Genomic DNA, 17,177 nt, shown 5'->3' with positions numbered 1-17,177 from the left:
AATATGTCCTTGATAAAGATCTTAAAGAGATTGATGAATCAACAGCTACTCCCGAACGGATTGTTGAGTACAAAACTCATGAGAGGAACGCCACCAAAGTGTCGTGCATAATGATCGCTACCATGATTGTTGAGCTTCAGAAGTCCTATGAGGACTTTTAGCCTTATGAAATACACCATGATTTTATGGAAAGGTACCACCAAAGTGCTCAGCAGTAGAGGTATGAGATCATTGCCTCCATGATCATGACCAAAATGAAGGATGGAGAGTCCATCACGGCCCACTTGCAAAAGATGCAAAGGTTTGTGGACCGCTTGCTAAAGTTGAATGTCAATTTCGATGAAGATTTGGCTATAGATATTATTCTACACTCTTTACCTCCTTGTTATGATCAGTTTCGTATGACTTATCATATGAACAAGGAGGAGGTCACTCTAAGCAAGCTTCAAGGTCTCTTGAGAAATGTTGAAAGCAGTTTCAAAGGAAAATATGTTGTACCTACTTCTACTGTAATTGCCCCTGTCCTGGAAAATGGACATGGAAAGGGAAAGAAGAGTAAGAATCCTTCCAAGAGTCATAAGGTAAAGTCTCATGTTGGATCCTCTTCTAGAGGAACCAAAGTTGGTTCTGTCACACCCTCTTCCAATCCAAAGGAAGCTGAGTGCTTCCATTGCCATGAAAAAGGGCACTGGAGACGAAGCTGCCCCAAATACTTGCAGGACATAAAGGATGGGAAGATCAAACCCTCCTTTGTAGGTATTTATACTATTCTATCTAATAACTCATCACATGCTAATTCTTGGGTCCTTGATACAGGATGTGGTTTTCATATTTGTTCTGATTTGCAGGGTCTAAAAAGAAGTAGGGATGTGGAGCACTGGAAGATGAACATAATCATAGGGAATAGGAAAAATTCACATGTCACCAAGATTGGAGTTTATTCTTTATTGCTTAGTAGTGGGTTAAAATTATATTTGAATAATTGTTTCTACTCGTCTGATATGGCGAGAAATATTATTTCCTTTCACAGTTTGTATGAACAAGGTTTTACCTTTTCTTTTAATAATGAAATTGGTTTAATAAATGCTTATTTTAATGGTGTATTTTATTTTGAAGAATTACCTTGCGACGGCATATATGAAACTATGATGGTTGTAGATAACTTAGGAAATAATGTGTTGCATATTAATTCATCCAATGACTTGGATAAAGCATGCTTATGGCATTTCCGTCTTGGACATGTCAACAAGAAGAGCATAGCCCAACTCCAAAAGGATGGAGTGTTGGAGTCATTTAACTTAAATTCAGATGACACTTGTGAATCTTGTTTACTTGGAAAGATGACTAAATCACCCTTCACTGGTTCTTGTGCAAGGGGTCAAGGTTTGTTGGATCTCATATACACCGATGTGTGTGGACCCTTCAGAACCGCCATAAAGGATGCTAATCACTTCTATGTGACTTTTACTAATGATTACAGCAGATATGGCTATGTCTACTTAATCAAGCATAAGTTATAAACCTTTGAAAAGTTCAAAGAGTTTAAGCAAGAAGTGGAGAATCAATTAGGCAGGAAGATAAAGATGCTTCGATCTGATTATGGAGGAGAGTATCTTAGTATCGAGTTTCACGACTATCTTAAGGAATGTGGAGTGTTCTCATAATTGATGCCACCTAGGATACCACAGCTTAATGGTGTAGCTGAGAGGCGCAATCGAACCTTGTTAGACATGGTTCGTTCTATGATGAGTCGAGCTTCGTTACCTATCTCATTCTGGGGGTATTCCTTAGAGACTGCCACCCATATCCTTAATCTAGTCCCAACTAAAAAGATTGCCAAAACACCTCATGAAATATAGACAGGGAAGGTTCCCTCATTAGCACATATCAAGGTTTGGGGTTTCGAGGCTTTCATAAGAGGAGAGACTCACTAAAAGCTTGAACCTCGTAGTGAGCAATGTATTTTCATCGGCTACCTACAGAAATCCTTTGGATATCTCTTCTATAGACCGAGTGACAATGTTGTCTTTGTTACAAGGAGAGGAGTTTTCTGTGAGAGGGAACTCATATGCCAGAAGGACAGTGGGAGGCAAATTGACCTTGAAGAGCTCCAAGAGTTAAGTGATGAAGGAACCTTAAACACGCTCAACCCGAGGAGGAAACTCATGTTGAACCAACTAACGAGTCCTTACCTCTGAGGAGTTCCGGTAGAGTTAGACAGGCACCTGAGTTTTATGGTTTCCATATTACTTCTGAAGGTGATACATTTATCAGTGATAGTACACTGGTAAATTTGGATGAACCTAACAACTACAAGGAAGCCATGGCAGGCCACGAGTCTGCTAAATGGAAAGAGGCGATGGACAGCGAGATTCAGTCCATGTATGACAATCAAGTTTGGAACTTGGTTGACAATGTACCAGGCCATAAGACAGCCGGATGCAAATGGATCTTCAAGAAGAAGACCGACATGGATGGGAAAGTACACACTTATAAGGCGCGATTGGTTGCGAAGGGCTTTACTCAAACTCCTGGAGTTGACTATGACGAGACCTTCTCACCAATAGCAAAGATTAAATCTATAACGGTTATGCTAGCCATAGTTGCATTTCATGATTATGAAATATGGCAAATGGATGTCAAAACCGCTTTCCTTAATGGGAAGTTGGCTGAGGATGTTTACATGAATCAGCCAGAGGGTTTTGTCGATGCAAAGTACCTTAATAGAGTGTGTAAGCTTGAGAAATCCATTTATGGATTGAAACAAGCATCTCATAGATGGAATCTTTGTTTCAATGAGAAAGTCAAAGAGTTTGGTTTCTCAAGAAGCGAGGATGAGTCATGTGTATATGTCAAAGCTAGTGGGAGTATAGTTAGCTTTCTTGTGTTGTATGTGGATGACATACTACTCATAGGCAATGACATCCCAACCTTGCAGGAGGTTAAGTCATGGCTTGGGAAGTGTTTTGCTATGAAGGACCTCGAAGATGCTGCTTATATTCTAGGGATAAGGATATTGAGAGACAGGAGTAAAATGCTAATAAGACTTAGTCAAAGTACCTACTTGGACAAGGTGTTGAAATGTTCCAACATGCAGGATTCCAAGAGAGGAGAATTACCTATCCAAAGCAATGTCAGGCTGAGTAAGACTCAAATTCCAAGTACCGATGCTAAATAGTAGAAATTAGTCGAATATCATATGCTTCTGCAGTTGGTTCGATCATGTATGCTATGACATGTACTCTCCCTGATGTAGCCTTTGCATTGAGCATGGTTAGCAGATATCAAAGGAATCCTAGTAAAGCTCACTGGACTACGGTAAAGAACATTCTTAAGTACCTACGAAGCACTAAGGACTAGATCCTTACCCTTGGTGGGAGTGATAACTTAAGAGTATTAGGGTATAGTGATGCTAGCTTTCAGACTGACTGATAACTTCCGCTCTCAGTTGGGCTGGATATTTACCCTAAATGGAGGAGCAATAACTTGGAAAAGTTCCAAACAGGAGATTGTAGTTGATTCAACATGTGAATCAAAGTATATAGCAGCGAGTGAAGCGTCGAAGGAGGCAATACGGTTGAAGAACTTCATCAGAGACCTTGGAGTTGTACCATCTATAAAGGAGCCCATGGAGATTTTCTATGATAGCGACAGTGCGGTTGCCTTATCCAAGGAACCAAGATATCATAGCAGATCAAGACACATCAACATAAAATATCACTTCATAAGACATCAAGTAGAAGAGGGACTCCTCATGGTTAAAAGGGTATCGTCAGAAGAAAATCCAGCAGATCCCCTTACGAAGGGACTGAGTAGGGTTAAGCACTTGCAGCACGCTAGTAGTATCGGGCTGAAGGACGATATTAGTTTTAGTGATTAGATAGACATTTAGAAACTTGTAATAGTTAAAATGTAATTAACATTTGATGATTGAATAAAAGGTGTTTTTATTTATAAGTAAAGTTATTGTCTTGTGTCAATTATTTACTATCGTTTCATTTTTGCATGTTTTGACTTCCAGAATAATAAGATTATTCAAACTATCCATAGTCAATCATACTTTGGAAGTAGATTATGAAAGAAGATTGTCATGAATGGGTTTTTGTATGATTGACTAAGGTGTTAGAAATAGCAAAAGGTTGCTACAAACATTCATGAGTGCTCTTGAAATAAGATTTGAGTATTGGACTAAACCCACGCTCACATATCACTTCATGGAATTTATCATGTGTGATTGTGAGACGAGAATATCGTATAATCTTCTGGCGATTATTTGTTGATGGTACATTAATAGTGTGAAAACGCATCAGTAACTTGATGTTATAAAACATGCTATTATGTATGATTTAATGAAAAGTTAGCACAAGCATATAAGTTGAAGTTTATTTGTTCCATTTATCCTAAGAGGATTAAAAGCGATATCTTGGGCCCCTCGATGATTTTTTTTTACTTATGTGTTGGGCCCGGTCAGAACTCTATTGATGTGTTCAATTAAGTTATATATCAAACATATCAGAAATCGGGAAACAGACTGTTGGACAATGAGTATGACTTTATTTCATGTCTTTCTCCACATGATATCTTGTAGAACAGAGGATTGTATGATCACTTATCTAATGGACGCGTCAGAGTTCCACAACAGCTTTTTGAGAGCTACGATTGCTAATCGGATTTTAAGTTACATTTTCAATTAAAGTTATTAGACTTATCCAAGTGGGAGACTATTGTAAAAGGTGTCTAATCCCATAACTATAATTGGTATGTACTTGACCCGATAGTAGCATGGTCTATTTGGTTGCATTCATCAAAGCAATATGTTAGGAAGGATATTTGAGTAAGAGGTTAATTATGATTTATTAATATATTATAAGTATAATATATTAATTGAGGAATCATATTATTTAACTAGTATTGATCAAGAATTAATTTAGTAATCAAAAGAGACTAATTAAATTGATACATATGGATTGGGCTAATCATCCATGATTGATGTGTGATGGGCTTATGGGTTAGTCCATGAAGTGGTTGTCCAAATCAAATGGGTGGATCATAAGCTTATGGGTGTGGATTAGGGTTACACATGACCCTTGATATTCTACACACACACATACATACACACACACACACACACACATATATATATATATATATATATATATATATGTATTCATAAGCTAAAATCGGTTGGACACACACACATACCACTTGTATTTTGAAGAGTAAGAACCGATTTTAGAGTCTCCATAACCTCTCTATATTCATCCTAATTTTGTGATTCCATTTGAGGAATCATAATTGGGGTGCTAAGCTTTCTTGAGGCCAAGTCATTCAAGCTACTACACAAGGTAATATTCAAACTAGTTTTTATGATTCAAATATCACCTTGCATGCTAGTTTAGGCTTCATGCTTTGGAAAATGTTTGTTGCATGTAAAATTAGAGAAAACTTAGATCCAAAGCATTAGGGTTGTATGTGCACCATAGGAATGTTAGAGTACATAAAACCTAACAAAATCAGCATGAATCATTAATAGTTTAACTCATCAACAAGAAGTGGTTTAAACTTCCATATCATGGAGTTAGTTTCAATCTAGAATCAAAGATTCATTGTTGAATCATAATGGTACCATGTCATACCTCAGACTAGGAGGTCAGGGACATGAATAACCCTTTGTATTTTAAGGACTAGACAATTAACTCTTATGTTGATGACTATGAAATCAGGGTAAGCTATTGGGTTTTGCTCAATGTTTCAGCGGAACATGAGACATGATGCATACGGCAAGCATGCTTCCAGGGACAGCGTCAGGTGAGAGATAACTGAATAGAAAATGAACACCCCAGCCTTTTATCGATTTTTCATTTGGACCAAGCGATCTCTTTTAGAAAGTTTAGACAGTGCTAGACAGTCAGTGTGAGGAGGTGACTCAATGTTTTCAGCAGATGGTCTTGCTGATGAGAAACTTTGAGAGATTTAGTCACATACAGCAGCATGCTTTTATGGAAAATAATGTGACAAAAGTTGCGTAATAGGCTTAGAGTTTCCACCGTTGGATTCCTTTCCAAAATGGTACAAAAGAATACACAATATAAGAATACAAACAAAAGAATTAGTCAAAGAAGAAAATAGTTTAAACGGGGAAATATGTGCAGCTTTTTCAGAAAGGTGATAAAGACTTGTTACATCAAATCTTTGGAATTGAATGGTCATTAATGCATTTCCATTTTCTGAGATATCTACCCCTTGAATTTTTGGCTATAAAAGAGAACAAAACAAGATCAATCATATCACACAAAAACAACACAATTCATAGTAAACAAGGAGAGAGAATGACTTCAATCATTGAGGTTCTAGAGATTAATTCCAAGCTTCATGTTCACCAAGAACAAAATAAGAATATGAACCAGTCTTTGTAACCAACGAGTTAGAGGGATCCAATCTTTGTAACCTTTGAGTTATGAGAGTCACCAAGACAAAACTCGAAGGTTCCATACATTGAGATCCTTGAGGGAAGAGAATGTGGGATCACTTTGTTTTTAAAGACACCTTTAGATCTTTGAGGTGATGGAGTTGCAGTGACATCGTCTCTAGAAGTTAGCTGTGCTAGATCATGAAGCTCCACTTCATCTCATTGCAACTGAAATAGGTTGTTCAAGGTGGAGGAGATATATGCACAGAGGAATGCTTAGTGGCACAGTTATCCCCCATCTGGTCTCATCAGCATAAAGCAACATGTCAATCAACGTCATTGAGAGGGAAGTTGTTGTTGAAGAAAAGATGCAAATTCAGCGTCAACTAGCTCTTACAATGGAGGATGAGGCATTCAAGAAGTGACATGTTGATCTTAATCAATTAAGATCAATGTTGAGAGGAAAACTAAAGGTCCATATAAATATCATTATCCCTGAGTGCAAAAAGCACGATTTTGTTTTCAGAATCAAACACTTTTCCCTTATGATGGTTGAAGAAAACTTTGTAACCAGCATCACAAAGTTGACTGATGGAGATGAAGTTTCTTTTCATACCTTCTACATAAAACACATCCTCCAACTAATTGTCCTGCATTCAAAAGTTCCAACGTCTGCAACAGTTCTTCCATTATTGTCACCAAAAGTCACCATTGGACCATCCTTCTCTACAAGATTTGTTAAGAGTGACTTGTAACCGGTCAAGTGTCTAGAACTTCCACTGTCTAGGTACCAAGTTTGACCTAGATTTAGACTTGATCCTTTACTAGCGTGAGAACCATCAGTGTCACAGATGCCATCAAGGGAATCATTAACAAGTTTCATGAGACCCTTAACATTCAGTCCCTCATTTTCAGATGTCTCCTCTTCATCACCCATTCTTCATGATCCTCTTGTTTTGCAATGAAAGTTTTTGGCAGAGAGATTTTTCCTTCTTTATATGAGCCACCAGCTTCATGTAAAAATCTTCATAATTCTCAAGACTTTAGGCTTATTTCTTCTCTTTGTAATCACTAGAAAAATGATCAGGGTTTTCCATAGTTAAAGCAGTTACCTGAGTTTCTCTTCTCTGAAGTGGGTCTTCTTATTGAACTGTTTCCCTTGAATTGAGCTCTTCTAACCCTATCTGCTCTGCTTTCTTCGTAACGCTTGACGATAAGTGCAGTGCTAGCAACAAGCTCATTGATGAGATCTTCATCACTTTCTTCACCCTGATCTGAATTATCAGATTCGCTGATGGTCTTCCTTTCTTCCTTTCGAGGCACCAAAGCAACAGACTTTTCCTTGCTTGAATCATTCATGATTTCCTTACGAAGAGCTTTGGTCTCTTCGTAATTTTGCAGATTACCGAACAAGGAATTTAGATCCATGTCATTGATCTTTTCACCATTCTTGAGGACATCAGTGTGATGTTCCCATCTTTTTCCGAGAGAATCCAGGAACTTTAAGACCAACTAAAAGGAATGCCTGACGACTCCCAGCCTGCGCATATCATTAACCAAACAGTTAAACCTATTAAAGGTTTGGATTAAAGAGTCACCTTGTTGAGCAAAGATGTGATCATATCTTCAATTGATATTATTGATAGTTGTGGCCTGGACTTCCACAGTGCCTTCATAAGCTACCATCAGCATATCCATCATCTCTTGGGCTGATTTACAGTTCTGCACAAGATGGTACATGTGATATGGAAGAGAGTTTCTTATCGATGCTCTAGCTATAACATCAAGATTTATTAGCCTCTTGTCATTGTCTTCATAGTTGGTCTTAGGTTTTTGCTTCAAGGAACCAATTGGAGCATTGTTGGCCATAGGTTAATACATGGGAACATGAGGACCTTTTTCAACGATTTTACGCATCTCATAGTTCATGGTTTCAAGAACCACCATGGCTTTTGTTTTCCACATGGCTAAGTTTTGTTCATCAAAGGGAGGAATTTTGTTGAGGCCAAAGGATTTGGAATTGCTTGAAGTCGACATGATTGCTTGAGTGTATCAAAAACCCGTTCCGATACCAATTGAAGGTTTGTATCGATTAGATATACTTCAAGTATAAATACTAAAAAGAAACTTAAACAACGAAAAATAAAGAACAGAATTTAAAAGACACGGAGAGTTCTCCAAATTGTTTCTTTCACCAAGAAAGAGGTTTTGTCCTCACCAAGAAGACGGTTGTCAAAAAGACGATTACAACACCAAGCCGTGCTCACAACATTAGGGTTTTCCCTAATGTTATATATATATATATATATATATATATATATATATATATATATATATATATATATATATATATCAATCTCATGATTCAAGGGTTTGCATATAATTTATACTAAGAACCGATCTTATCACAAAGATAACAGATCTTTGATCTATTATATACTTATCTATATCATTATCTAATATACAAAAGATTACAATCGGTTAACTATACTATAAGTTGACGATGATAAGCTTGATACATTGGTGATGTAGATGTAGTAGACGCTGACGTTGATATATTAGTGTATTGTGTGTTAGACTAATTAGATCATAAGGGATGGCCTTATAGTAATTATAATTTTTGTAGTGGAATAATGAGTTTAAATGCAAACTTAATCCTGATGGAGAGTTCACACAGTGGAAGTGGCTAGAAAAGCCATTGATATGAAAATCACAGCAATAGATGGCGATTCAATTGCATGGATAAAAATTATCACACTAAAAGTATCTGGTTTTATGTGGAGAGAAAGGATTGGTCATAATCTTGTAGTCGTGACACTTGAAAAACGAGGTCTTCAATTGTCATCTACTAGTTGTCAGTTCGTCACATATGTTATTCAGGATAAGAAATTGTATATCATGTTCTCGTTAGGTGCATATACACAAGGTTGGTGATCAAATGGATCTTCAGATGGTGTGGGATCCCTCAAAGACAGTTTTGCATTGTACCTAAATTCTTGACTTTTATTTTTTATTTGAGTAATTTCCCAAATAAACGTAAGATTGTGATTTTTGTATATTATGGTCTTTTATGGCGAATTTGGAAGGTTATGAATGACAAAATTCACATCAAGATAGCACAGTCCCCTATTTTGTATATTATGGTCTTTTATGGCGAATTTTAACGGCTTAACGTTTAAATTTATTTATATCTTTGTAATTGTTAATTGAAAGATCTTGATTGAACATCTTAGTAATTTATATTTATGTAAATCAAAGTAAGTTTATTTTTATGAACATGGTTATGGGGATTTGTCAAGATTGTTACACACACATACACAAAAACAAACACACCACCAACTCCAAAACAAACTTTTAACAAATAAAAGGAGGTTTTGCTAAATCAAGATTCCCTCTTTTATCATTATATAAGATCATATAAGAAAAAGTTGATTCACATGCCACAATATTAGGTCAAATTTAAACACTGCCGCTGTCCGCCACCATATTGGGTCATAGGAAAAAAACACGTGATTAAATACCATTTGCACATCTATCTTTTCTTATTTGGACATTAATATCTTCTGAAAAATACACACCAACCATAAAGCAACCCCATCATAGTCATTTCAACGTCGTAGGTTAACCATATAAAAAAAAAAAAAAAAAAAAAAAAAAAAAAAAAAGAACCAACAAAAAACCCCAACAACCTTATCCTTTATTTTTCAAAAAGAGTTTATGTCGGAAATTGATAATGTACTATTTTAAATTTTTCTAAATACCATTTAGTTAAAAAAATATATCATAAATATTTGCTTATCTTCTAATAAAATTGTAAAGCAATGGTGTTTTGTGAAAACAAAATAATTCATTACCCATTTATGACTGGAGATTGTAGTATTTTAAATTTTTCTAAATACCATTGAACTTAAAAAAATATATACATCATAAATATTTAGACCCCATTTCTTACGCATGAAAAGCATGAAAAGATTGATCAGATAACAGATAACCACACACCGTTCGCTTCAAGACAAAATTTAAATGCTTTATACCACTAAAAAGTAAAAAAAATAACACAAAAGCGCAAATGACGTAAATACCCTTCTCATCCCCAGTATTAAAAAATAACCCTAAAAAGCTTGTCCAGACAGTCAATAAGATAAAGGTACATGCCTTTTGCAGGCGGTTTCAACTAAACGGGTACGTACATATAATCAAACTATAAACCGTCACCACTAACATATATATATATATCCTCTGTCATTACAATTATCTGACATCTTAATAACGAGGGCATTTTCGTCCAGAAACGGACCCCATAATTCCTTGTGAGTGCCACTTGGCGTGAAAGGTCCTTGTCACATAAATTTTACAAATGGTCTTGACTCTGACTTGCACTTGCACTTGCGCCACCTCTATAAATTATCTTCTAACTCATCCGGTACATGTAATTTCTCAATGGCAGCCTATCAGAAACAAATAAATTGTATCAGATAGTGCAATGCCATGCATCAGGTCTGACACAACACATGTTGTGTCAGGCCTGATGTCAGGGCCTGACGCATTACTACTTATATTAGAAAAGTAAGTTACCTTAATAGTAGCGACATCTGTCGCGGAAGGTTTTAAATCCAAAGCGAGACCGAAATGAAGCATGGCCTTGTCATACATAAGGCGGCGTTTATATATCTTTCCCATTAATGCATACACACTGCTTTCACGAGGCGCGTATTCTTTAAGCTCTTCTAGAACTTTCAAAGCACCATTGAAATCTTCCATGCTCACAAGAATGTTAGCTTTTTGATACATAGGAAGAGGGTTCTTCTTATCCGCTATTATCGCATTCTCCATTATCTCTAATGCTTCTTCGTTTCTCTGATAGTTTTATAAAATTTCAAATAATTAATTTTAATTTTGAATGTTAGTAACATTTGAAATGTATTATTTATTTATTTACCTTTAAGGCATGCAATGAGGTTCCCAAATAAGACATTATGACAGAAGAACGGGGGTTTATTTGGAGAGCCTTTCGAAAGTGATGTTCTGAGAATTCGTATTTTTCTTGGCGAAGATATATCATTGCAAGGCCATACCATGCATTATAATGTCTTCCATCGACTTGAAGGGCGTTTTGGTAACTTTTTATTCCATTCTCAAAGTCCTCCAATGCCACATATCTGTAAAGAAAGATAAAATGTATATGAAAAAGTGATGTAAGGATGAATTTGTACATGCGAAAGGACAAGCTTTTATAGATATTTTTTATAACAAGGATGAAAAGGGCATTTTCGTCTTTTGCACAATCAGGACATCAGGGTTTTTTTTCCCATTATGTCATTGGGTGAACGGATAGTGATGTTTGTCTATATACATAAGGTCTGTTTCTTTTCTAGAATGAATAAAGACTAACTGACCATTTTACCCTTACTATCCAAAAAAAAATTCAAAATATAAAAAAAAGAAGCAAAAAAATCATACTCATGACCACAAAGGGTGTGAGCATAAGCAAATCTTGAATTGAGTTGTACTGCACGTTGAAAGTTCTTGAGAGCAGTTTCATGGTCTTTTTGCATACTAAAGCAATTTCCCATTGCACACCTGTCACATTTATATTTAAAAAAAAATAAAATAAAATATAAAAAATGTCCTTAGAGAAATAACTTGACTTTGTATATTTTTAAAATGGTTACCATGATTGAGGGGCTAAACGATCCGTTGATATTAGCTCTTGTGCCAAATAACTCAACCTCATATCCTCCTTCAGGTGCTACAGCATAAGAAACCAAAGATTATGGAAAATTACCATTTTGCCCTCTGAGGGTTGGGTTCTAGTTATAGTGTTATAATACCAATGAGAACTTACATATAAAACAGTAGAATAAATATCCATTCCTTCTAAGCTATAAGGAGAAGCCAATCTAGCATTGCTAAAGGCACGCTCAGCTTCTAGATAATCAACCAATTCAAAATGAGCTTTTCCCACCTGTGGTTAAAATTACCAAAGTACCCCCCAAAGAAAACATGGAACAAAATACCAGATATTCATTAATTATAAATTTTATAAAAGGATTCTTATATAATGATATATAAACATTAATTTACCTGAGAGAGAACCCAGCCTGTGTTATATTGCTTATGAGGAAGTTGAAGAAACACATCAAGTGCATCCTGTTTCACAAAACTCAGTCATCAGCAAATTATTACATCCTTTTTTAAGTATTTTACTTTCATTTCTTTTTTATTCCAGCATTCTATATAAATACGTAAACAAAAGTACATTGCTATTTCTTGCAAAGTTTGTTAGTTTTACATACCTGACACCGATATAGACACGAAAGCCTAAAAGCTTCCCCAAGGATTTTAAGAAGAGACAATACATCTGAAGCACCAGTTGCAATTTTTGATACACTCATGGAAGCCCTACTACCCATTGACATGATTAAACCATCACAAGATACAGATACAGTATCAGGTGAAGGAGATGAACCAGAAGTTGTGGTTGCATTTGAACGTGTGTCATCAACCTCAGACCTAATCCCTGACAAAATTATATAATATATCCATATATATAAGATAATGTGTAACTTTCAAAAATAAATAAATAAATAAATGAAAGTAGGATTGGATTGTTGACCTTCATTAAAAGATTCAGAAGACCAAGATTTTTCTTTTCTAACAGTTACTGCACGAAATGCTGCAGAGGTTATTTTAGAAGTGACAGGATATTTAGAAGAGTGATGATTTGTTGTTGTTCCATTTCCAGTTATATTTGCTACAGATCCTGTTTCTCCAGCAAGTCTAGTGCTTCTTCTAGGACCAGAATCAGAAAATAATCTTCCTGATATCTGAAATTAAATAAATTCATTCAAATTAGCTTTGCATTAAGGGGTATTTGAAAAATAGTTTTGCATTAAAATTAGTCTTCCAAAGCAAAAGACTGACTGATGCTAACATTTAAAACTTTAAACAAACAAATATTACAGTAAGGGGTATTTGAAAAATATATTGCTTGGCATTAACATTTATATAAATTATAATGTATATAGTTATAAAGAGAGTTAGATATTATGAAAAGAAAAAAAAAAGGAACCTTTCTTAGCTTTCCTTCATCAACAAACTTTCTTCTAGGAGCTTGAATGGTGGATTTGACAGTTGACCTTGGGGAGGCATCAGCACCACCAGAACTTGAATTTGGACCATTTGGGACCATGTTTCTACATATAGGTGGTGGGGCCACACCTGACAACTAAAAAAAAAAAAAAAGAATATGAAGTACATGTGAGTTTCTTTTTATTTGATATAGAAATCATGACTAAATAGAGAGTAAAATCGTAACTTTTTTCATGTTCTTTCACATTGGATAACTCACAAGATAAGTGTGATCCAAGAGAAAAGATGGAAAAAGAAGTGGAAAATAAGAAAAAGAAATAAAAAAAATTAAATAAATAAGTTAGGTATAATACCTGAGTGGCCATTGGGGAAGGGGTATTATAAAATGATATGTTTGCATGAACACCATTATTGGGTTGAGTAGCAGCAGCATTTCCAGCAAAAACTGCAGCATTATGATTTAAGGAATTATCCTTAACATTATTTCCATGTAAAAGTCTCAGTTGCCTTGGACTAACACTCTCTGCCAGCTGTCTCCCAGAAACTAGATTATGATCATCACCAGGGGGGCCCACATCATGACTCATGTACTGCTTCTGAATGCATTCAGAAGCTGATTCCCCAAAGACTGATGTTGCTTCTCCAGCAGCTCCTGAAACATAGGATTCTCCAAATCAATAAGACACACACAAAAGATATAGCTGAATACTAAACAGATCTAATGGGAACATGACTTGGGCTATGTTTCTTTTTCATTTTTTTTTAAAGGCTATTATGGTCTTTTTTTAATCTACAATCATTTCTGGAAACAGAAGGGTAAAATGGTCATTTACACTCATTCAGATGCTCATAGGGAAAATGGTCATTTTCGATTTTGCATCATTTCTAGACAGAAGGGTAAAATGGTCATTTACACTCATTCAGATGCTCATATAGGGAAAATGGTCTTTTTCCATTTTGCATCATTTCTAGACAGAAGGGTAAAATGGTCATTTACACTCATTCAGATGCTCATAAGTAAAATGGTCATTTTTGGTTTAGCATCATTTCTTGACAGAAGGGTGAAATTGTAATTTACACTCATTCGGACACTCAAAGGTAAAATGGTCATTTTCGATTTTGCATCATTTCTAGACAGAAGGGTAAAATGGTCACTTACACTCATTCAGACATTAATGGGTAATGGTCATTTTATATTTAGCAACATTTCTTGACAGAAGGGTAATACATTCATTTACACTCGTTTCACACGTTAATGAGTAATGGGTATTGGTCATTTTGTATTTAGCATCCTTTCTTGATAGAAGGGCAAAATGGTCATTTACACTCATTCTTCAGATGATTCATCATCCAGTCCAAAAAAGAAATAGACTTTATTCATCCAGCACCAACTCTAGTCAAAAATCATTTATGAACACAGCACTTAATGGAAAAAGAAAAAGAAAAAGAAACAAGCACTTAGCTATATATATAAATATGATTGTTTCATTTTCAATTAATGCAGAAAAAAAGACTTAATAGAAAAAGTCAACAAATGGAGGCTTTCCCCAAGTATTCCATCATTATTTTTAATATTTTTAAACATCATTTATCCAGACAACACTTAATAAAGAATAAAAAAAATACTATAATTTTTTTTTGCAAACCTGCTTATTAAATGACATACCTAACTTACACAATTCCTCATATGCAGCCCACAAGAGAGGATCTAGTGATAAAGCCTGGTTAAATTGATGAGCAGCACTTTTCATTCTATCTGTGTATCTGAAAGACATTACAAATTTGCCCTCATTCAGTTTTGAGCAAAAATAAGTTAATTAAATGTTTAATAAGTTAATAACTGCATTGGAGTAAATTATGGTTTATATACCTATATATGAGCCCAAGAAGATAATGACCAGCTGCACCATTTGGCACCTAGAGAGAAATAAATAAATAAATAAATAAATATCATTTATCATATAAATTTAAATGGAAAACATCAAAATTTGAATGTATGTTACAAAAGTTCAGTGGATACCTCTGCACTTGGCTCATTAGAAGGGCATAATGCCATTTCAGCTTCATTTAGGAGATCCATTTGAAAGCATGATATTGCAAACAAGTATCTGGATTGAGGCATTTGTGTTCCTTCAAATACAATAATTAATGAAAAACAAGAAATTATAATAAGCTTCCCTTCATTAGATAACAGTTAATAACCTAACAAAAGTTTTTTATTCTTTTTAACCTTGATGAAACCGGATTTAAAGATGTGAGTAAAACTACCATGAAAAATATGGTGATGCCATGAAAATACTTTAAACATGAAAAATGCCAGGTCACACATACCCTTTAAAATATGGTAGGCTGAGTAAGCTTGATTGCTCTGCAAGTAACATGCAGCTAACAATTGCAAATTTGCCTGTAAAAAATTCACAATTTAGCAAGAAAGAAAGAACTTGATACAAAATGAGATACCAGAATCCAGATAGTAATAGTGCATAGTTACAAAAAGCCTTTACTTTGTGATGGTTTAAAGACAGAAAACTTTACAATTATAATCAAAGATATAGAAATATTCAATCTCAAAAAAAGGTGAAATTGAAAAAGATACATACCTCTGAGGGAAACTCAGAGCAAAGCCTTTCACACATGAAAATTGCATTGCGATATAATAGATGTCGCAGACTGTTCTGTACACAGTCAATTAACACACCCTCCATTGCAAACTCACAAAGATAGATCCAAATTTGCACACTGGAAATACAGAATTGTTAGATTTGAAGATGTGAAAGTGTTAAAATGTAAGAAAGTAACATGATCCCATTGATAACACAAATCAGATACATTAGCATTTTAATACACAGCTATGAAGGAAAAGATATGATGTAACCGACCAATATGTCATTATAACTTGGAAAACTAGGAAAAATACTTAACCCAATAAGGGGAAGAAGAAAGCAAAGGGAAAAACTAGTAATTGAACAAAAAGTGGCAATAAAAACCCTAAATAGAATATATAAAGGCAGCTAGAAAGTTCGCGGTTAAGACACAGACGAACAACCTAACGAGAATAGTCCATCAGAACAAAACACAAACGGCAGAGCTCAAATAGGAACCTGCTATAGTAAAGCACAAATAAAACGCAACCAACTTCTCATATGAACATGCAAAAAGAAGGCTCTGAGGGTGACTGGGAACCGAATCATCGACACATACTCTCATTTCCCTTCCACGCCGAAAGAAACCCCAAATTTATCAAGCATCAGACTCGATAAATCGGTAATGATTAATCAAGAACCTATACATAAAATTCCTACATTCAGTTAGAAAGAAAAAAACAACCCAATACCTGTATCCACGATGATTAGTTGAAGATGGAGGCAGCGACCTCAGAAGCCCGGGTTTCCGAATCAATTTGAGATAAAACAAGTTATTTTCCTCACCAGATACAAAGACACTCGAATAATGGAGTATAGTAGATATTGAAAGATGAATATGTTCTTGAATGACTCCCTTTGTCGAGAGATGCGACTACTGGTGTCTGTGTGAATACGACTACTGGTGTCTGTGTGAATACGAGAGAGAGAGAGAGAGAGAGAGAGAGAGAGAGAGAGAGAGAGAGATTCAAATTTGTTCAACACTGAAATTGTGATTGAATCAGCGAGACGTCGTGAGTCACGACTCACGAGAG

General features: G+C 35.3%; 1 protein-coding gene across 1 annotated transcript; it reads right to left on the bottom strand.

Moving 5' to 3' along the window:
• Positions 1-10,479: 10,479 nt before the first annotated feature.
• LOC111880693 (cell division cycle protein 27 homolog B) lies at positions 10,480-17,177 on the bottom strand. Its single transcript, XM_023877113.3, has 17 exons — positions 16,836-17,177; positions 16,102-16,240; positions 15,833-15,905; positions 15,522-15,631; positions 15,372-15,418; positions 15,168-15,265; positions 13,855-14,153; positions 13,482-13,637; positions 13,026-13,236; positions 12,706-12,929; positions 12,494-12,559; positions 12,255-12,374; positions 12,082-12,158; positions 11,870-11,989; positions 11,349-11,568; positions 10,985-11,266; positions 10,480-10,857 (listed from the first exon to the last, which is right to left on the bottom strand). Exons 2-17 carry the CDS (start codon positions 16,204-16,206, stop codon positions 10,807-10,809), a joined length of 2,259 nt encoding a protein of 752 aa, XP_023732881.1. The 5' UTR covers positions 16,207-16,240; positions 16,836-17,177; the 3' UTR covers positions 10,480-10,806.

This window comes from Lactuca sativa, chromosome 7, assembly GCF_002870075.4.
Source record: "Lactuca sativa cultivar Salinas chromosome 7, Lsat_Salinas_v11, whole genome shotgun sequence".
Taxonomy (NCBI): Eukaryota; Viridiplantae; Streptophyta; class Magnoliopsida; order Asterales; family Asteraceae; genus Lactuca; species Lactuca sativa.
This window is presented reverse-complemented; position numbering and strand designations above follow the sequence as displayed.